Source organism: Apostichopus japonicus, chromosome 21, assembly GCF_037975245.1.
Source record: "Apostichopus japonicus isolate 1M-3 chromosome 21, ASM3797524v1, whole genome shotgun sequence".
Classification (NCBI taxonomy): domain Eukaryota; kingdom Metazoa; phylum Echinodermata; class Holothuroidea; order Aspidochirotida; family Stichopodidae; genus Apostichopus; species Apostichopus japonicus.
The window spans coordinates 3443848-3465968 of record NC_092581.1 but is presented as its reverse complement, the minus strand read 5'-3'; the positions used below and the strand labels follow the sequence as shown (position 1 = coordinate 3465968).

General features: G+C 38.0%; 1 protein-coding gene across 14 annotated transcripts in view; it reads left to right on the top strand.

Annotated features, from left to right (window-relative positions):
* LOC139962740 (androglobin-like) overlaps nucleotides 1–18902 on the top strand; it is a 62441-nt gene extending 43539 nt beyond the window's left edge. For 12 of the 14 annotated variants that reach the window (XM_071962998.1, XM_071962997.1, XM_071962999.1 and 9 more), the window contains 18 exons: nucleotides 195–339; nucleotides 921–959; nucleotides 1654–1681; nucleotides 2236–2330; nucleotides 3249–3342; nucleotides 3682–3816; nucleotides 4682–4835; nucleotides 5758–5945; nucleotides 6834–7039; nucleotides 7647–7732; nucleotides 8584–8652; nucleotides 9515–9626; nucleotides 11827–11901; nucleotides 14907–15100; nucleotides 15974–16178; nucleotides 16793–16925; nucleotides 17436–17625; nucleotides 18194–18902. In XM_071962998.1, the coding sequence (XP_071819099.1) occupies nucleotides 195–339; nucleotides 921–959; nucleotides 1654–1681; nucleotides 2236–2330; nucleotides 3249–3342; nucleotides 3682–3816; nucleotides 4682–4835; nucleotides 5758–5945; nucleotides 6834–7039; nucleotides 7647–7732; nucleotides 8584–8652; nucleotides 9515–9626; nucleotides 11827–11901; nucleotides 14907–15100; nucleotides 15974–16178; nucleotides 16793–16925; nucleotides 17436–17625; nucleotides 18194–18406 (2361 nt within the window). In that variant the 3' untranslated portion in view covers nucleotides 18407–18902. Of the gene's footprint in view, nucleotides 1–194; nucleotides 340–920; nucleotides 960–1653; nucleotides 1682–2235; nucleotides 2331–3248; nucleotides 3343–3681; nucleotides 3817–4681; nucleotides 4836–5757; nucleotides 5946–6833; nucleotides 7040–7646; nucleotides 7733–8583; nucleotides 8653–9514; nucleotides 9627–10318; nucleotides 10576–11826; nucleotides 11902–14906; nucleotides 15101–15973; nucleotides 16179–16792; nucleotides 16926–17435; nucleotides 17626–18193 lie in introns of those variants that run through there. The other 2 variants (XM_071962995.1, XM_071963003.1) reach the window with 2 other exon arrangements.
* Nucleotides 18903–22121: the final 3219 nt, after the last annotated feature.

Here is a 22121-nt window from a genome sequence, read left to right as displayed (position 1 = left end):
TTGTGGTTGGGGAATATATTCCGCCCCTACCCCTTTTTCATTAGAAATATACAAATTATTTCAAATATAAAATGTTATGGAAATATTTTGAATGAAGTTTATCCATCCTCGTAAAAACGTTTCCTGTATAATAACTGTTTTGTTGACAGAACCCTAATGTTAGCTTTACTCGGTGTTTTCTATTTTGCCACCAGATTTTCAGAGAAGCATTGTATTCCACTTTGAGAGACGTATTAGGTATGAACTTCACAACAAGAATGGCCTTTGCATGGAGGGTGTTTAACTTTGACGCTACCACACGGAATATAACCGGAATATCACATGGTGGCAGCAGACCTGGTATGTATGAATAGTTCATTCAATATCATACAACAGGTCAAAGGTTGAATTTTTCAGTCAAAGGGCTGAAGCACTCGGGCATGCGACAGTAAAGTATTTTTGGTTTTTTTCCCATCTTTTTAGTTTCACAAGGAGCGTGTATTTATAACAGTTAGTGATAACTTAATTATCATCGCCCTTCTCACCCCCACTCCTCACCCACCCCTGCCCCAAAATAAATTTGATTTAAATGAAAAGCTTTGCCTGCGAATATTTCAAAAAGGCTGAAGCTTTCGGGCATGTGTGATAGTAATGTATGTTGGGTTTTTCTTTATTACCGTTTTATTTTCACAAGTAGTGTGTTATTTATAACAGTTAGTGATAACTTAATTATCATCATCGCCCTTCTCACCACCCCCCACCCAAACCCCAGAGAGGCCTCCCCCATCCCACCTCCAAAAAAATTGGTAGATGTCAATGTCTTGAGGTAATCATCTTCCTACTTGCCTTAGAGATATTTTGTAACATACACTATCATAAGTTTTTCATGTCCATCCACATAACAACACAACCCATCTTTTCCTTGTTTTTGCTTCTTGCAGCAACTGGAGCCTCAAGAAAATCTGGGAAAACAAGGAAACGTAAGCTGTATTCTTTAATAATAATATGTCATCAGTCAGGGAAAAATGATCTGTTACAGAAGACCAAATTGCTTTGCCAAAATGGACAAAATTTGCTACTTATAGCAAGTTTTGTGCACTCAAAACCTAAGTATTTTCACTATTTTAAGATGCAAAAAATTTGCACATTAAAACATCCTATTTCAAAATTGGAGTATAAGATTACACCATGAGTACATATTAAACTTGTTGCAAAAATAATAATCTTTATGTCTGTTGAAAATGTGAGGCAATTCAGTAAACTTGTAAAAAATACTAGCTCTTTCACGCTTTCAAGTAATTTCTGCATCATTTTGTGTTTGATGGTTTGTACATTGGTGTTTGAAGTTATTTTGTCAATATTTATTTTTTTTTATACTCGGTTTACACTAAGGGTGGTCCTTTTCCATATTTGACATATTTGTTATCCAAAGCATTTTAAATTTTCCATAGTAAAATTTGCAAAGAAAAATATTTTGAGTGATTGTTCTCCATGGTAACATTGAATGTTTGGTGATCCATATTTGTCGTTAGATATTCGCTAAAGGCAATTGGTTTTGGGAGAAGATATCAAATTGTTTGTCAATAGAAACAGTGATGTCATTGTTGAAGGCTGGAAAAACTGGTGTAATGGCCTAAGTTCATCATCTTTCTTTCTTCTTTATTTTTTCCCTAGCTGATGTCCCAGAAACTATGGCTAACTGGTGAGTGTGTAACATTTCTATAGTTTTCCTGTTTTTATTGTTGTTGTTGTTTTGTGTTTTTTTTACCGTCAGTGGTCTCTATTGAAGCCTGTTAAGGTGTAAAATAATACTTTGTTTTATTTATTGTCATAGTATGAGCTCTGAGATGTTATTTCAGTAATCATGGAGCAAAATTTCTGATCTGTATTGTTTTAAATCAATTTGGTACATCATGAAAATAACTGAGTTGGATGGGTCTATTTGATGGGGTGGGGAAAGGGGGTTCTGGTTGCAATATTTTGAAGGAGGGTGGCCAAGGGGTCCGTTTGCATCCGCAGGCTGTCATTTATCAAGAAAAATTCCATCATCAGTAATTTGTCACGACTATTGATTATGTTCACTGATTAATTTCATTATTTATGTCATATTTAAATTTTGTATGGAGTTTTCCAGTACACAGAGCCAGCCACTCTCCTTCTTTTCTTTGGAAAAACAGTGATGTTTTACAAATGCATTCTTTTTATCATCACAGTTACCATGATAATAGTAACTTTTGAATGACTTCCTCAATACAGGGAACCATCCGAGCAACAGATTTCGGCATTCAGCAAGCTCACCAGTATCCTTAGGGGAAGATTTGTGAGGAAGCTTAGGGCTGCCAGGACACAGGGTGAGCTTTACATAACAGTACTTAATGTATTACCAGCACTCCATCTGTTCTATACCAAAAACAGCAGGAAATAATTTAACTGTTACCGCATAGGGAGATGCTATGCAAACTGGTCAACTTTGCTATACAAGGGCTAGTGTTTCTTTTTGTACACAGGAAATGAAAAAAAATTACAACAGATCAAAATTCAGAGCCTTCCAAACCTGCTACACAAACTTGAAACACTACATGATTCCCTAAACAAGTGCTTGATTCCATACCCCTAACAAACAAACCCCACACAACAACACCCGTAACCCCCCCCCCCAACCAAACCAAACCCCACACAGCATTACCCAGAAAGCTATTGTGTGTCTTATCCATGGTGTCTCTTCTTGTGTACTACTGACAAGTGTTGTTATTAGATATTTGTTGCTAAGTTCATCAATAGTGGTTTATTGCCATGGTAAACATATTCCTCTGACTCTGAAGCCCAGTTATGAAAAGAAAGAAAGAGAAAATTACAAAATCATTGTTTTTGTAAATCAACCCAGATGGACAAAACATGTTGTAACCACGGTTATACCAGAATTAGAAACAATTCTGAAATTTAATCACAGTATTTAATGTGAGCTACCTTAGAGTGATGTTGACAGTTTCTTTCAGCTTTATAAGAATCACACTAAGAAGAATGCACAGCATGAATGATAAAGAGGAGTACATTGTTTGGAAATATAAAAGAAATTGCAATATTTTAATTTGTGTTGGCCAGCCAGAAATCAGCACACAAGGTTATTTAATAATTTCACTACTTGTTGTATTTCAAAATAAAGCACTGAATTCTACTTACAACTTTCCCTACCATTTTTTTTTTGGGGGGGTTGATTTCTATATTTTGGGGAGAAAAAAATCATCATTAATTTTGGTTTCCCCTCACAGGTACGGAGGAAAACAAAGAGGTGAAGAAACAACTGCAAGAATGTTGGGAAAAGTTGGAACCAAATCTTGAAGAGCACAGTCTACATCTATTTAGGTAAACTCTTCAAAATATCTTCTTTCTTTTTTATTTCACAGCAGTTTGCTGTAGTAATAATGTGATCCCCCACCTCCCCCTTTCTTGCATATATACCTGCAACATAGTATAGTGTTCTCGTCGTTATATAATTGCCCGAACATTCCTCAATCTTGGTAGGTTTTGCATCTTTTGTTGCCATCTCTAATTGGAAGTTTATAGATTATATTTCCTCGTTAGTAGTTTGTTTGTTTTTCATGATATCTCTTTGGACTGATGAGATTTAAAAACATCCCCTTAACCATGAAGGTATTGTAATGACTGCATGTTCAATCTTTCTCATTGTATTACATACGACAGGTCCATGTTTAAAGCCGACCCAGATCTGATGCCTCTCTTCCCGTTCTCCCAAGACGAGTGGAACAAGATAGCGTATGTTGATTTCCAGGGTACCTACCAGGACCAGCCCAATAATACCTGGTTTGTTGTCTTTAGGTCAGTGTAACCCTTTCTTCTTTTCTCCAATTCTTTTTGGTCCAAGTTGATATATAAACGCCTACAGTGGAATTACGACCTTCCTTACCGGTTTCGAACCTCTGGACATACAATGAGCGTCCATAGCCTAGTGGTTAGGGTGTCCGCATATAAAGCGGGAGGCCCAGGTTCGAATCCCGGTGGAAGCTGGAAGGTTTTTCACTGTTCTGGATTTTACAATTCATTACGATTTTAAGTATATATATATATATATATATATACATAATTGAAAATTGTAATTTATATATGTATATATAAATATAAAGAATATAAAAATATATAAAATATATATATCTATATATATATATCTATATATATATATTATTTGAGGTATGTTTGTTTATAAGAGAACACCTTGCCTTGTGAGAATGCAGTGAATATAAGTTAAAAATAGAGCTCATTGCACTATCAATTTCAGGTGAAGTCCCTTATTGTCAGTTACACTGGAGTGAGGTTTATCGTCTAACCTTTCTAAACATTGAAAATAGTAGTTAAACCCTGCCACTGTTCCGTCCCCTCTCTCTAAAGGGAAAACTGTTGTAAATACCCTCAGTTTGTTAGTTTGTGCCTTCATCCTATCCCATGCCCATACATGTCAACCCACCTCACCCTCACTATCAGCCTTCCCATTTTCACACCCCTCACTTACCTTCTTACACTCACTTCTAACCCTCCTTGTCACTCCTCCCTCCCCCCCCCCCCCTCTCCCACCTCAACCCCTCATAAGATAGTAACAAATTATAAATTTGAACTCTTTGTGCACATATTTCTTTCCAATACAAGTCTCTTCAATTATGTCAACTTGTATATTTCTTTATGTTTTTAGGGACGTATTTTACGTGCAAGAGCCCATGCTGGTAGTACCCAAGCTCTACGTGTCCATTCCTACATGCATGCTGAGAGTAGTCAACAACGACACTGGCGAAGAAATACCAAGGGTGTTCCAGCGAGTCGCTCCATATGAGTATAAGAGAAACAGGGTAAGGATGTCGAGAATCAATTTTCCTTCCTATCCTTCTCCCTAAACCCTCCCCATCCTCTCCCATCCCCCCTCCTCCCTCCCCATCTTCTTTTTGAAGTTACATCCAATCTGTGGTGATTAAAGAGGTATAGAGTTAAAGCACCATTGTGTGTTAACTTATAGTACTACCCTCTCTGTTTCTTTGGACTTGTGTGTTGCAGCTTGTGTTATCTGTCAATATGAACTGTTCTGAGAGGACAAGGGAATTGGATAGCTTTTCACAATCTATCATGGAATATTTCACAACATTTTTGTAAGTTCCTCCATTGAAATGGAGAACACTGCACTTTTGTGTTAAGATTGGTTTGTGTTTTAAATTTTATGGGTTTTAAAGGCATTAAAGACTCGCCCCAAACCGCATTCCACGCTCTGAAAAAAGTTAACTTTGCGTGCTTGCAAGTGAAGTTTTTTCTTTGTCGTTTCAAAATACAGTCAGTAATAACGTGATACCTTGTTATCTTTTATCTCGACCTGAGATGTCCATCGCTGCTATATGTACACTGTGTTGTGGGAATTTACCTTAGCTGCATGTATTGACTGTACCCTAATGTCTAATTACCAACGGTAGCAAGCTGTATGTGTATTTTCTGGGATCGATGGTGGTGTCTAACACTTCTGTTACACCTCATTTGAAACTAGGTCAGATTACCGGCATGAGACCTTTCTTTGTGCGCAAGTCTTCACTCCCTTTAAAGTTTCACTCTATAAGCTAACATGTTAGTGCTATACATTACACCCCAAAGTTAATTTGCTACTTTCTACTTAAAATAATGTGTGCTTTGATGACCTTCGAAAAAGGAAAGTTATTGAAGAAAAATATCTTTTAACCAAAAAATTGCTAACATATAAATACAATTTTCTTTTTATTGTTTTGCATGTAGTACGGCTACACATTCGTAGGCGAGGCTCGGTCGACAGATTTCCCACTGAACGGGGGTAAGTGGAGGATGCGTCTGATTGGTTCATCGACGCCACTCCCCCAACCGTCAAGAGAGAACCTACATAGTAGCTTTACTGTGAAGGAGATCAAGGATTACTACATACCTAACAAGAATTTTGTCATTCTCAGGTCAGTGAAGTCTGCTTGCCACAATTGCTTGCCACAACTTGCCACAAGCTGCTCTTGATTGATGTATTTTGTCGCTTGCTCAAGTTTTGTCTTGCAAAGATTACAAACATAACTTTCAAAAAGATTCTCAATCTTCAAAATTCCTCACAAATGTTGTAGGGGCTGCAAAATGAAATATTCTTGTGATGAGAAGAAAAATGCACTGTTGGTGAAAGGGTGTAATTGTTTTAATTTTAGGTGGCCATGTTGTTCTAATTAGCTTATTAAGAGGGAATTCTGATGACCTTTAATGAAAGGGAAAAAAAAACATAACGTAACCAAGCAGTTTATCTACTGAAAAAATTGTCATGTAGGTAGGAGTATAAAAGTTAGAATCTAAATGTAGAGATTGAAATATTGAACAATGAATAGAGCAGAATTAGACAGAATAAAGGGTAACGAGATTACAGGTAGTAGAATCAGGTTAAAGGGGGGGGGTGACATGAAAGGGCTGCGGGTGTTATAAGGGCTCCAGTGGTAAAATTGGGTGAAGGGATGTAACAAAAAAAAGAACAATCATTACGGTTAGACCCTCTTTTGAGAGGCTACTTTTTTATTTTCCTGCAGAATAATTTCTGCCAGGCAAATTAATTCCAGAAAAGTTTTATAATTGTTTATTGTATAAGTAATACAACAGGAGATTTATACCCTGACAAATTCTGTTGTTCTTAAAAATGAATATCAACTGGTTAGGCTTTAAGCTGACAATGCTTGCATATCAAACCCTCATCTCTATTCCAAAATGATCATTTTCAGTAAAAAAAATGTCTCTCTGTATTATTTTTTCAAATTTCAGTTTCTTGTTGTTTTTTTGCTATTTTTTTGTTCCCTCATTGTTTTTCCTCTCAGATATTTCATCAAACCTTCAGAGGATCATATTGCCAGCATCCAGTTTTGCACCTCTAAGCCAGACGTTTACATTAGCCTACAGATTCTAGATCAAGAGGAGGAAGTGGCCAGCACAAAGGGCAAAGGTCACGCAGTCATCCCTGCATTCAGGTTCTTGAGGGACCGAGAACCGGGAGAAGATGAGAGACGTTCGGGAAGCAGATCATGTAAGTTCAGAAAATATTCGTAGCGAAGCAAAATTTTTAATGTTTTCATAGTTTGCCGGATGTGAGGTTGTCAATTCTGCTAGTAACATTTGTAAATTAAAACAGCGTTTTTGACATTGGTACATGTTTTTGAAATCGTTGATAATTTTTGTCTAGCTTTGTTCATGCCAAGCTTTGAAATGCATGCAGTGTAGACACAATCTTGTTTTATTGTGTTTTTTTTGTTTTTATTTTGGCGGTTTCATCCAATTATCATTAATTTTGGGGTAATCAGCTTACTATCAACATTGACAAACTTGTCAGCTGAAAGTTTGTAAATATGTAAATATTTTGGGCCATATGGAATGAAAAAAACATGATCTGAGGTATTAATGAACAAGCCTATAATGGAATAACAGTAAAGGAGACTGTGTAGAAAGATGTGCTACAATTAAAATTTATTAAGTTTAATGAAGTTCTTCTCAATAATGTACCTGACATTATTATTATTGTGTACTTTTCAATTATCATTGTATTTTCATATAATCATTCTATTCTGTTTTATGTATTATCATGATTTACATTTACTTTATCCAACGAGCTTGTGTATCTTTTGGGGTTTTTTCAGCTGCCAAGGGGCCTAGAGGAAGCTCAACAAGTCTTGGATCTGGGAAGAGAAACAGATCTGCTAACAGCCATGATGGAAGGCAGTCGGTAAGGACTCTGTAGCAGGACTCTGTAGGTGTTTAATGGGAGAGGGGTGAGGGCAGGGGGGGCGAGACTGTTATCTGGACTCTCTAGATATCTAATGGGCGGGTGGTGATAGGGCAGATAGGAGGGTCAGCTAACTGGATCCTGTAGATCTGGGGTGGGCAACTTATGGCCCACTGGCCACATGCGGCCCGCCAGTGATTTTTTTGCGGCCCGTGAGATGTCTCAAGAAAAAGAAAAAAATTGATCTATTTTACATCATCACAAAAAATGAGCTAGCTGCTTAGAATTTATCGGCACTAATGATGCTGCCAGGTAGGCCTATTATCCCCATTAATTATCAACTGTACTGTGTAGAAATTATATTTTTTGTGAATACAGATTAAGTACACACACCTATTGCTTGAAAGTCCTCGGAATCAAATGTTTGAATTCAACAGCAGGTCGTTGGTTAGGTGAGGCCCAGTCAATTTTGCACTCCTTCTATCTGGCCCATTCATTCAAAAAGGTTGCCCACACCTGCTGTAGATGGTCAATGAGAGGGAGGTCCAGGGATCAGGTAAAAGACCATCAGTAAGTTAGCTAGATGGCCTGATGAGAGAATGTCAGAATGGTAATGAAAGGTGGTGAGGAGGGGAAGGGTGAGGGGTCAAATTTATCTGGACAGTTTTGTGATGAGAGGAAGGAAGGAGAGGATCTTCACAAGGACAGTGCCACAGCTGCTTGGAAGGAGAGATCAATTATAAACATTTACTGGGTAACATTGAGCTGTTTAGTTTAGCATCAAGAATTGAAACATTGTCATTTGCTGTGTTGAACTTTTCATTCATATGCTATGTTTTGTTCTTTTGTAGAAAGTCAAAGGAAGTGGCGGTGATGTTTCAAAAGTCGATGCCGGGGAGATTGACGAGAATGAATTTAAGGTACGTAAAAGATAACAGATGTATGGTATCTTGAGAAAAGCTCTTGCTTTTCAGAATAAATGTCAACACTCATCCTACCACAGTTTCTTAGCAGAGGTACCCCACCTAGCCTATTTTGCACGTTAGAATGGCAGCTGAAACAATTTGTTATTGTCTACCACCCACCTGTGGTTCTCATCAATGAAAAGGAAAACCTTGGATACTCTGTATCAAACTTTTTCCCCTTTGTGACCCCAATTTTCACCTTCATTATCTTGGTTACTGTGAATTGATGGATGATTTGTCATGGGAGAGGTCAACAGGGAGGGGAGATATACCTTCTGAGCAACCCTTAAATGGATTGTTACCCCCAATTTGAATATGTTTTTCTATACAGACAGGTTGGGGGTACCTCCAGTTAAAGGTAGTCTGTATAGGCTCCAAATTATAACGTGATATAATTGCTAGAAGTTTTCAAAAATTAATTTCCTGGAGGTCTTTAAGACTCCGAATTGTTCTCAGACATTCTAAATGAACACGCAAAGAGGATGGAATGTCCCAGTGGGGTCAATTTCCTCCAGTTTAAGAATTTTGACCAAAGGTGACCATATTCCAGTAACTGGCATATTTGGGGTCAAATACAGCAAACCTTTAATGGACAAAGGGGGAATGTCATGATGTAAGGAAACCAGTTACATTAAGACTGACATAGAATAGAAACATTTCTGAATTATAGAAATGAAATGTTCCCCCCTTTAGACATGTATGTCGAGAGTTACAGGAAGCAGCTGCCTTCTTTTTTTTTAAATTATTTTAATCAGTTACAAAATAAACTTAAATCATTGGATCTATCTTACAATGTTTGCCATTTGTTCTTCTACAGCCCCACAAATATGTCGTACAAGCCAAGGTCCTACGCAAAAGCTGGCCTCTGTCGGAGAGCAGCTGGGCTTTTGTCCAGGTCTTGAAAGAGCTAGAACGCAATGATTTAAAAGGTAAATCTCTTTCATTAAAGGTTATCAAGTTAACAAGGGATAATGTGTAAAGAAAAATGCAGTGAAATAGTCTCATTTCATAAACGAGAGAGCGAGAAAAGAGGAAAACTGCTCAAGCTGTTGTGAAAATAAATGAAATGAAAGTGTCATATAAGCTATAGTCTAATATGTGCAAATCTACTTTTTTTACTTTATTTCTTGGGGAGGGAGGGGGTGGGGGGGCATTAAGGAGTGGAATGGGAACTTCACAACTATCGTTTGTATTGTATATTTGTGGTATTGAATATAATATCAATGATATAATATTCAACTGTGATTTGTTTTGGTCCAGAAGTAGGGCTGTTACACTGTTTGCATCAAATGTTAAGGATTTGTATGACAACTCTAATGCAGTCCATCTCGATGGACAGTTTGAATTGCTGTTTTCTTGCTTTGAAGATGCTTTTATTCAAACATGACAATACTGACCAACCTTAACACCTTTTTATTATATTAATCAATGTTGTGCTGCACTTGGGTGAGAGTTTAAGTTTATTTTATTCCAACATTTACGTAATTATAATCTTCTAAATCTGTCGAGCTCAATCGAAACCTCTCCTATCGTAACTGTCAATTTTCCGAGTAACGTTTAAACAGACAGTTGTTAAGATTTAGTTTTATTATTTGAGCAGAAATGTTTATTTTAACAATAGCCTTCAGGAAGGAAAGATTGCTAGATTCAACAGCGGCGCATACTGAAAGAAAATACGGTGATACTCAGATTGGTCAGGGGGAACAATTTCTAACCCCAGATTATGAAAGCAGAGGAGGAGGAGGTCGAAGGAGAAAAGGCATGACCCAACTAAAAATATTATTGTTCCAAATATCAAGCCGACATTTCAGTCATGCATATTCAATGTCCATTCATGAATATAAAATCAAACTTGAACTATGAGATATCCCAATTGGCAGATTCAACGAAATTCACATTGCATATTCAGTGGTTGTGGGACACTATAGATGTCATATAATAGAGATTTATGTTACACTTGTCATTCATGAATAACATCTAATGTAACAATAATAGATGGTATGTCCTTCTTATACATAATCAACAATGTATCATTAATATTAATACATATTCAATATTGTCTTGATGATATATGTTTTTATTTAGTTCAGCAAAAACCACAAATTTTCAAAAGCCCACTTTTCAAACTGATCAAGTTGGTTGAAAAGATTTTTTAATTTTTTTTTATGTTCGATGCAGGCAAACTGACATTTCTACATAATATTTTTACAATTTGTTAAGCAGCTGATTTTAATTGGTTGAATGAAGGAATGACAGGTGGAGTAAGCGCATATGGTTATAAATTTAATACAGACTAGTTGGAATAAGACAGTAGAAACGTACCTACTTCTAAAATAAAGTGTTTTCGAAACAGTAGAGCTTACAGTTATTCAAAAGTAAATCGGGCGAGTAAAAAAAAAAACAGAAAAGATATTCATAGTAGATGAGTTTGATGTATTTTAGTTTCTAGAGGGCGCTGTCAAATCAATGTTAATGTGTTTGATCTGTACTATTTAAAGATCTCTGTGTCAGAGTAACACGATCTCATGAAAGCTCTCACATGCATGCGAACGGGTCGGATAAACTTGCATACAGGCGCGATTGGGTGATTAACTAGTCCAAGGTTCCACTTGTGCAGTTTGGCTGAATGAATTGATTTAGGAAACATATGTTCAGGTGACTAAAACACTTAGCTTTGACTTGAAAATTTGTATATATGTTTGAAAAGATCTCTTCTTCAATAGTAATTACCAACATAAATGCATATATATTACTAACGATAGTACAGTTATGATCTACAGTCAGAGATGCAGCTTGTCAAGTTTTGTAGAACTAGAAAGATAGGAACCAATGTGACAGTGTCCTCTGTTGACTTTGGGGTGTGGCTGGAGAGAGCCCCACTGTGTACATCTTTAAGGTGACAGAGATCACATTCTCGTGTAGTCTCTTAAAGACCGATCATTTCAAACTTATTGCCTCAGATAACGGAGATGATCAGATCACTAACAGTTAGTCGAGTGAACTTTGCTGTAATAACATCATCATTCTCAGAGGAAGATGACTGAACCAAAAAGATTGAATTTGATCTTTTTTCTGGCAATGATAAGGGATTTTTGTTTTTCTTTGTAAAAATAACTTTTACCGTTACAGCAAGGAGTATGAAGCAGCTAAATGGTGAAGCAAATGTCAGTGTCGAGGAGGACGACACTCACGGCTCAAAGAAAGGCAAATAACCATGATCCCTAATCCCGACCCACTACCGCTAATCTCTTTCTCTTTCTTAATCTTGTACGGCTTTGGAGTGAGATACCAGCAAGAAGCAAAGCCAAACTCAAACTTAAAATCAAACACAAAGAGTAATTTGTGGTTTTATAATATATATGCCGGTTAAACATGGTGATATTCTGTCGCATGGGAAATAATCAGTCTTGCATGTAATTTTCACAGGCACATAGGAGGCTTTAAATATATCAGTGAAGATTCTTTAATGGTTGGTGGAGGGGAGGGGGAGGGGTGGGGTTTGGAGATAAAATACTTTTAAACCTGAGTTAGTGTGACCATAATGACCTTTCATACGGTGAACTTTTAATAGAAAGAAAAAGAAAAAGCAACTAATGTCAGATATTCTAGCATCATATCACATTTTTTGCTAATTATGCTTTAGGATGAACATAGTACTTGGAGAATTACTGATAGGTCAGCACGTGACTTGTTATTGTAATTGAGGGAGGAGTGGGATATATACAGTGAGCTGAGGATAGACTTACCATTGTCATTAGAAAATATTACAATGTTTGAAAAGTTAAACAGTCACAAACCTTAGGCTTATAATATTATGTTGGGTGTGGGAAGGGGGGAGGATGGGAGATGGATGGAAGGTTAACCCTGTTTAGCAGGGAATAATAAAGATTAATAGATTGATTTGATACCTTTGCTTCAAGGTGGTAATCACTCCAAACCAGTTGCATGCCTAGATTTACCTTATGACTAATGTAGCAGATCTATACACACTATACTGTAGAATAGTGTACTCCTCTTCTCTTCTCTTCTAGTGGAAATAACACTAACAACCAATTTGATGGCCAGAGTTTATACCCTGTTAAGTTTACCTGATGATTACCCCGAGCATAACTCCACAACCTGCCCATAGCACACCTCCCTGCAAATCCAGTATATATGCAGCATATAAATATGTGTATAGAAATCGTGCTAACCTATTACTCAAGCTCCTCCCTCTGGTTACGCTTATTACTTTTTCATATACTTTGAATGAGACCAATCATGTCTAAAGACTTGACTGACTCGGTCAGTTGAAGTTTCATGAACTATGAGAAGGGTTCCATGAGTCTGTCACACCCTGATTCCTGTTGTATAGAAACTCACTTCCTGCTGCTGTCCCACACTATGGTCCCTTTTGCTACATTTTGAAATCAGCTCTATACCTAAAGATATCTTAGAATGGTACCACTGGTCTTCCAGAAAATGTTTGTCCCAAATTTCACCCCCAAATACCCCCCCCCCATCCCTTCTCCATGGTTCAACCAATAAATATGCACAATTTTCCACTTGGTTAGTTCCACACTAAACATGGATGATAATTTCTGTGCTCCAACCCTAACAAGTTTCAGGTCATGTTTTAAAATGGATTTTACTGTGTGATTATAATCTACTGTAAGTTGATGTATGCAACTGAACAATGTTGAAACACCAGCTGTATACTCTTTTCTGAGTCAGAAGATACATGCATTGGTGACCTTTGTTCAAACAGAATCAGACTGGTTGACCAATCTGGCAGATTACTAGCTATTTCCTTGACCAGACACCGACTGTAATGGAAACATCCTCAATGAAAGCACCCAGTGGGTGTTCGTCCTAATCTCTAAATATCTGTGAAATTATTCAAATAGTTGACTTTCTTTTAAGGATATTTCTGCAAGAAACATGTACCAGATTGATAACTAATCCACTTAACATATCATATTTAACATTATTAAGGTATTATAATACAGTAATATCACATCTCATATTTAAATCGTAATCCAAACTTTAATCCATGTAACTCATTACAAAATTGTCAACTACTGTGATTAATATTTATTTACCTATAGTTTACTTTCTACTTTCAAATTTATTCATTTACATTTTTCTTTTTATTGACAAAGTTGGTATTAAAGATTACCTACCTAATTTTGATTTATTAATGAAATGGTAACATTCAAGCTATGTGATAGTGATTTGAAGTAAATTTTTAACCCAAGATTGTTTACACTTTGGAGGGTGTTTTTTTTTTTGTACACATTACTTTTAGTTAATGAAGAATTTCAGGAGATTCCAGCTAGATCAAAGTTAAAGGATTGGTTCAGGTGTCTAACATGTCTATCTTGAATCAAAGAGCTCAAAAAGGCACACAGAACAGTGAAGAAACTACCATGATAGCATGCTCTGTTTAGGAGATATCACGCTTTGAAGATATCAAAATTTCTTTGAAAACGACTGGTGTAGAAAGACTTACTGTGAGGGTGTGATGTCACATCCTCACTTTCTTAACATGTGTGAATATATTTCAATAAAAATTTATTACATTTTTTCACAAATCTAAAAAAAATAATCAAAAATTCTTCAGATGTTAAATCTCTGATACTTCCCTTGACAAATATGAGATCCACATGACATATCTTTTGATTGTAAGTCATAACATCTCACAAAAATTTTCATAAAATAACAAAGACTTCTCAGAAATGTGAGGATGTGACATCACAGCTAGTCTGATTTCAGCAGTTTCTACACAATCAGATAGAACTTTAAACTTGAATATCTCCATAACGGAATAAGATATTTGAACAGATTCTTCATCATTGTGTTTCTTTTATGGTCTTCTTTCATATAAGATAAACATGTATGACACCTGAACTAATCCTTTATAAAGTAGGAGAGAGAGACAGAGTACAACTAGTCTGAGAAATATTTATGAAAGGTTCTTAAACATACAATATTCTGATGTAAAGAGAAAGTGAAAGTTTAGAGAACTTTAGTGAAGCGGAAATAATTCTGAAGCAGAATAGGAAGAGCTTCATTGATATAGCGAGTAAATTTTATTTAATTATTTACCTTTATTTTCTAATCAAATAATATTCACACAGATTGTGTTTTAAAGAAAAACTTGTTTTGATTCCTTAACGAGGGAATATTTAAAGAGATTTTGATGATGTTCTGTTCTGTTCCCTCCACAGCGAATAGAGAGAGACCAGTCTCACCTGGGAAAGGAGACGGTAAGAATGTCTCGAGGGGCGAGAAAGGGAAAAAGGGGAAAGACAAAGGTAAAGAGAAGGAGAGAGAGAAGGGCTCCTCAAGGCCACCATCACAACAATTTGATCACACCAAAGCCTTCTGGACTCTACGGGTTGTTCTGGATCAGACCCCGACTGTAAGTGTCGTAGTTTCATGCATTCTGAGGACAGTCAATGCATTGGTGATTGCCCTTAAAGGCATTGAACACTCGCCCCAAACAGCGTGCCGCCAGCTTTAAAAAAGTTAACTTTCCGTTGCTTGCAAGTGACGTTTTTCTCTTGTCACTACAAAATGCAGACAGTAATGAAACGTGATACCTTGTTATCTTTAGCTGGACCTGAGATGTCCATCGCTTTATCGTTTGTACACTGTGTTGTGGGTATTGACCGTAGCTGCATGTATTGACTGTACACTAGTGTCTAATTACCGACGGTAGCAAGCTGTGTGTGTATTTTCTGGGATCAGTGGTGGTGTCTAACACTTCTGTTACACCACATTTGAAACAATGTCAGATTACCAGCATTAGACGTTTCTTTCTGCGCGAGTCTTCACTCCCTTTAAGACCCCATCATGGTATCAATGGATCTGTGATTACCTCTACATATATGCAAATAATCTTGTCCAATGGATTTGTGATAATAGTTTGGCGAGCAATTTAGTTATGATGATGGACCACCATATGCTGTTATGCTGGGTCAGAGCCTAACCACAAGTCTGCTGTTTCATTGTTTTCTTTGTATACGTGGGTCCAGGATTGCCACTAATAATTTGATTGTGGTGTTGCAGCATAACCACTTGATGTAATGTATTGTGTAAACTTTCTAGCTTTTTTCTGTCGACCAAACTTTTTCATATATTTTATGAAAATACAGCACTTTTTATCCCATATTTTTCCAGCCCCCTCACTGACCTCAGACCCAGCATTGAAGCCTGCCTCCCCCCACCCCTTCTTGTGAGACCTGGATTTGTATTTATATATCAACCTGTTCTGCTGTTATTTTTTACTCAGGATGAAGTTGAGATTGTGAAGGACACAGAGAGACAGGATGAGATCCGGGCCATGAAGCAAGCCTGGGAAGCAGCGGAACCGGGACGAGGAGCCAAGGCCCAAGCTACCCGAGAGAAGTTTGTCAAGGATCACACGATCAAGGTGGAACCGGAGGAAAAGACCGACGAACCCAAGGAGGAGGTTGAACAAGTGGATCAGTTAGAGGGTAATGTGATATACACCTACATCAGAAGCTCTCAATAGATGGCCCATGGGTCAAATTATGGCCCATGAAAAAATAATTGTCCCTAATTATTGCACTAATTAGGTATGCAAGGTCTCAAGACCTTACATTTTACCACCCTGATGGCCTCAGTCTAGGTACAGGGAGATTCATTCTGATCGTCTCATTCTGGCCTTGTGGGAAATTAATTTAGAATCCTTAGACTTATCGACTCCATGGATCTAAATACATTTGGCATTTTGACTTTGAAATATGACTAATAAATGTACATTTTTGGCTGTCTTTTCATCCTATATTTATTTAATAAACTAAAATATTAATAATAATCAGGCACGTACTTGTTTGGAATGTTGTAGATTGTTCTTGGATGCAAAACCCACCTTACACTATGACCCGGCCAGGGATTTAACCCTGAACCTCCCGATTGCCAAGCCTTATGGCTTCACATACCGCTGCCTTTATCCACTTGGCCACGGCACCGGCTTGACCAACAATTCATATATATTGTTGGCAATTAATGTTTGGTCATTAATATAACTGGTTGGTATCGTTAAGAGCAGTCCATCACATTTTCTATCTTTTTTTTTTCGTTCTAGCTCCTGTACCACCAGAAACCCCTGCCTCTGAAGTGGATCTGCCCCTCAATGACACAGTCCTCACCAACCAGCCACCCCCTCCCCCACCTCCAAAGGAAATACTCAAGGAAATTGACATTACCCCATTCATCCGGTAAGTTCTTTTTTCTTGTCAATTCAAGTGATTTATTGTATCATAATTGAGCTAGGTACCTATTGGTTCAGGCCATAAGGTGTTGGGTTACTGGCGCGTAGCGAGGAATTTGCCAAGGGAGGGGCGAAGCCTGTAGGCAAACTATCTAAGCATAGCCCCACCATGTGTTGGCGCGAAGCGTACAAAAAAATTGCCCGAAAATGCCTCCCAGATCGCTGGAAATGGCACTTCCCAGGCCTTGTAAGTTGCATCTAACTTTGTTTATTTTGAAATAACTAGCGATATGGGAAAAAAACGTGCTCAGGGGGCGGCGGTAACCCCCTCCCCTCCCACCCCCTTTGGCTATGCGCCTGGTTAGATGCTTATAATTTCCATGACACCAGGGTTTGAGTTAACAGTAAATAACGATAGTTTTTCTGTTGTCTTTCCATGGATCTCTAGGCATGATCAATGGCTGCAGAAATGATCTGTAGTTGCCATAACGACTGTTTAAATTTTACTTTCTTTCAGTCCCATTGGCTTTGAGGGCAAACCTCGTCTCAAAGATGAGGCTGAAATCGAGAGACAGACTCTGGAGAAGCAGGAGATCATCCAGAATTATAAGGCCTTCAGGGAGCAAGTGTTGAATGCCAGAGATGAAGACAAGCTGGAGAGGAACATGACCAAGGAGAGACAGCTGCAACAGTTGATTGAACTGCAGGTTAGTAAACCTCAATTACTCGTTAATTAAGTTTGTATTATGTTAATTAAGTTTATAAATTAAGTTTGTTAATTAAGTTTGTTGTTAATTAAGTTTGTTGTTAATTAAATTTGTAATTAAGTTTTTGTAATTGTTTTTTTGTAATTGTTTTTTTGTAATTGTAATTGTAATTTTTGTAATTGTACTTTTTGTAATTGTTAATTAAGTTTGTAAATTACGTTAATTAAGTTTATAAACCTGCATTAATACACCTTGTCAAAGAAAGAATTTTGGGGGAGTGGGGGGGGTGGGGTTGGTATTTCAATGTTCAATTTTTATGGAGATGTACAGCGAAATATTTGAAATGCTGGTTTGGTTACACTACAATTTCAGCAGAGGATCTTTGCAACGTCATCCACACTTTTTAAACTGTTCATGAAAAGTGAAAAGTAGAAAATCATTGTTAGAAGAAGAGTGGTGGATATATTTTCATGCTTTACCCCCCCCTCCCCCGCCCCCATGTTCACAAAAACATGATACAATCCTGATGACAAACAAAGACCTTGTTTGCGATTTAATTTGCCTACAGGCTTCTCTAGATGAACGTAGGAATGTCTTGAACCAGCCCAGAGAGGCTTTCAGACAAACATTCTTGGAGGCTGAAAGGAAAAGATTGGAAGAGATCGCTGCGGCAGAGGCTGCTCTGAAAGCAGAGCAAGCCAAGAGATCGCCGTCTCCTAAAGGCAAGAAAAGTCCAAAGGGGAAGAAGAGCCCCAAGAAGAGTGGAAAGAAGAAGAAGTAGATGATATATCGCAAGCAATGTTTTCAAAGGTCTTGAAATCCGTCCAAGCAAAGGACCCATGTCGGCTATTTGTTATATTCTAGCCACAATCTAGCATTCCATCATTGCACTTTTGGCATTGATACCATAGCAACTTGAATTGCAAAGTAGATTTCTGCTTTTCTGTCAACTTCAACTTTTGATAATATTAGTGTTAATTCTGCTTATTTCTTCAGGTCAATGTCTTTCTGGGGGATCTATTTTGAAATGTTAGTACAGTACCTACTACTGTATATGAAGTCTTCCACAAGAAAGTGCCCTTCTTGTCTTTTTCAAGATTAAAAATTTTTAAAACTGAACATTTCAAAATGATCGACTGAGAGGCCCAAATAAATCTTATTTTTGTGGTTATTTATTTTTTTGTAAAGATGTTAAGATAATACAGATTATTAATACAGATTCTTATGTATATGAGCATTATTGTTTAATATATTTAAATAAAGAAGGTAAAAACCTGCAGGGTTTGTTTCTTCATCTAAAACATTAAATGCAATTTGTATGGTATTTTTACATGATAAATTTCTAAACTGAATACAAACAAATGAAAGGTTACTGCACATTTTTGGTTTCGATGATAATCGTAACCTATAGATGCATTCATGCAGGCTGAGAGTGTGTGTATGTATATGTGCGTTTGTTTTGTATTCTGACCAAGGACTTGAACAAAAGAATTCCAGGTCCTCGGCTGTGATTTCTAAATAATCACCACGTCCTCGGAAGAATTCTATTGTATGGGGTATTGTTAGGGTTAGGGTACGTGGATTTGAACAATGGAAAATACAATGGGGTCCTCGGTCTGAATGTAATACAAACATGTGTGTGCGTGTGTGTGTGTGATGCCTAACTTGTAAACACGATATCTCAAGTAGGGAAGCTTGGACCAATCTTATCTTTGGAGTATATGAGTACCACATTGAGTAGATGAACCCTATTGTGTTTGGTGCCTGTTAAGGTCACCAAAGGTCAGTTAGAGGCCCAAAACCAAAATATTAAAACAAGCAATAACTCCCATTGGCAGGGTCCGACATGGTTGATATTTTGGGAGTAGTTTTGAATGGGGTAAGGGATCGTTTCCAAACATAACGGTCATGTGATGCAAGGTCAATCAGGGGTCAAAAACTATTATTTTTGCAATAATTTGAGAACAAAATGTCCATCAAGGTTGGGAGTTACACTATTGTAATCCAGCAGTGGATCCCCATCTAGGTGACCTTTGACCTCCAGTGACCTGTATTAGTTTCTTTCAAGTTGATTATTTGAAGTTTCATGGCCATATTCCAATCTAAATTGTCCATAAGTTGACTCCTCTGCAACCTTAATGTGCAAAGTTATTAGAGATCAAGGTTTGGTTTTGTTTTGTTAAAATTCTTAATAAGTACAGTTATGATGATTCTGTGAGTTCCGTCAAAAATGCCGACTCTTGCACATATCAGACACCTGGTCCTCAACAGGTTCTCAAAAGAACCAACGGTGGATTTATGATATTTTTGGCAATAATATTGTGTGTGTACATCGGACCACATGACAATTTTAAGACTGCTGCACTCTTGTAAATATTCCTTACAGGCAAGGAACCATATTGCTCTTGGGCTCTTGTTTGTGGAGGTCAAAGGTCAAACGGTCTGAGTTTGGCAGTGAGTTCACAAGGTTTTGTCTGGATCGGCTGTTGATGTCAATTTGTGTAGTCTCTTTCACCAGTTTCAGCATAGCTAGGCCTTAAAAGTATCGTTCGACTTACGTCACATTTATGATTATGGGACAACTTAAACAAACCTGGGTAGGCATGTGAGCAATTTTATGTTGTCTAGGCCAGCAACGGTTGGCAAGAATATGGTTCGTTAACACAACAACGTGAATAATACCAGTCAGAATACCAAAACACTTAAAGGCAGTTGAAGACCCGCCCCAAACCGCGTGCCGTGCACTGAAAAAGTTAGCTTTCCGTTGCTTGCAAGTGAAGTTTTTCTCTTGTCGCTACAAAATGCAGACATTATCTTTAGCTGGACCTGGGATGTCCATCGCTGTATCGTTAGTACACTGTGCTGTGGGTATTGACCGCAGCTGTTTGTACTGAGGTACACTTGTGTCTAATTACCGACGGTAGCAAGCTGTGTGTGCATTTTCTGGGATCGATGGCGGTGTGTATCACTTCTGTTACACCTCATTCGAAACTAGGTCAGATTACCGGCATTAGACGTTTCTTTTTGCGCGAGTCTTCACAGCATTTAAGTGCTGTTTAATTGTAATAGTAAACACCTTGTCTAAGGTTCAAACCCCAGAAGGTGAAATCTTAATATTCTGCCTTTCCTCCTTCCACCTCCACCAAAGAAATTATTTTGATTGTTCTGCTTTTTTCCTACTTCCATGCACTCCTTGAGCATCACCCTCCGTTCCAATTTTGAAGAGAAACTTACGATTAAAACATTGAACACTTGTATCGCTTAGCATGCATGCAACTTCCGAGGAACAACACAAAACCAGAAACATTTATGAATAACAAAGGTTTGATTTGACTCCTTTAAACAAAACGTAAACACACCTCTTGATTCTGATCCCACAGTTATTTTCTCCCAGCAGATAAAACAGACCATCACTGATATGTACCAGCGGAACCAGATCTCTAAGAAGGCTCTTTCTTTCCTTTCTCCCACAGACTGTAAGGCAGCCAGGTTTTATCTTCTGCCCAAAATTCACAAGCCTGGTAACCCTGGTAGGCCTATCATCTCAGGCAATGGGTCCCCCACAGAGAAGATATCCTTGTTTGTGGACCACTTCATCAAACCTCTAGTTCCTCAGATTAACTCTTACATCCATGACACTCCAGATTTCCTCAGGAAACTTGGAGATATCAAGAACCAAATCCCTAGTACAGCCATCATCGATACTTTCGACGTCACTTTTCTTTACACTACCATCCCTCATGCTGAAGGTATCTCAACCACCTGTGCAGGCCTGTCTAAGAAGGTCCACCCTTGTCCACCCATCTCTGACATCAAAATTCTCATGCAACAGGTTCTCACCAAAAATAACTTCACGTTCACGGACAAGCATTACCTGCAAAGAGACGGGACTGCCATGGGTACCAGGATGGCTCCTTCCTTTGCATGCCTGTTCATGTCTAGCCTTGAAGAACGCATGCTCAGTACAGCTCCCTGTCGTCCTCTAATCTGGTGGCGCTACATTGATGACATCTTCTTCGTTTGGACCAGTCATGAGGATAGCCTGCTCACCTTCATCAATCACATCAATTCTTTCCACAGCACCATCAAATTCACCTCTGATTACCCTCACCAACAGGTTAACTTTCTTGATGTGACTGTTCGCAAGCAACACGGTTCTCCCTCTACAGACTTAAACACCAAGCCTACAGACACACAACAGTAACTCCATTCTTCAAGCTGCCATCCCCGTCACTGCAAGTCTGGAATTGCCTACAGTCAAGCACTTCGTCTTCGTCGCATTTGCTCTAACAATTCCTCTTTCATTCGCCATACAGATGCTTTGGCAAAACACCTTACTGCCAGGGCCATAGTGCCAGAAGGGTGCGTGAAGCCATTCAGAGAGTCCGCTCCCTATCCAGATCATATACTTTGGCAGTGAAGGACAAAAAGGGACGAGATTGCAATAACAAGCTCCCCTGGTTGTTACTTTCCACCCAAATCTTCCTCCTCTTCAG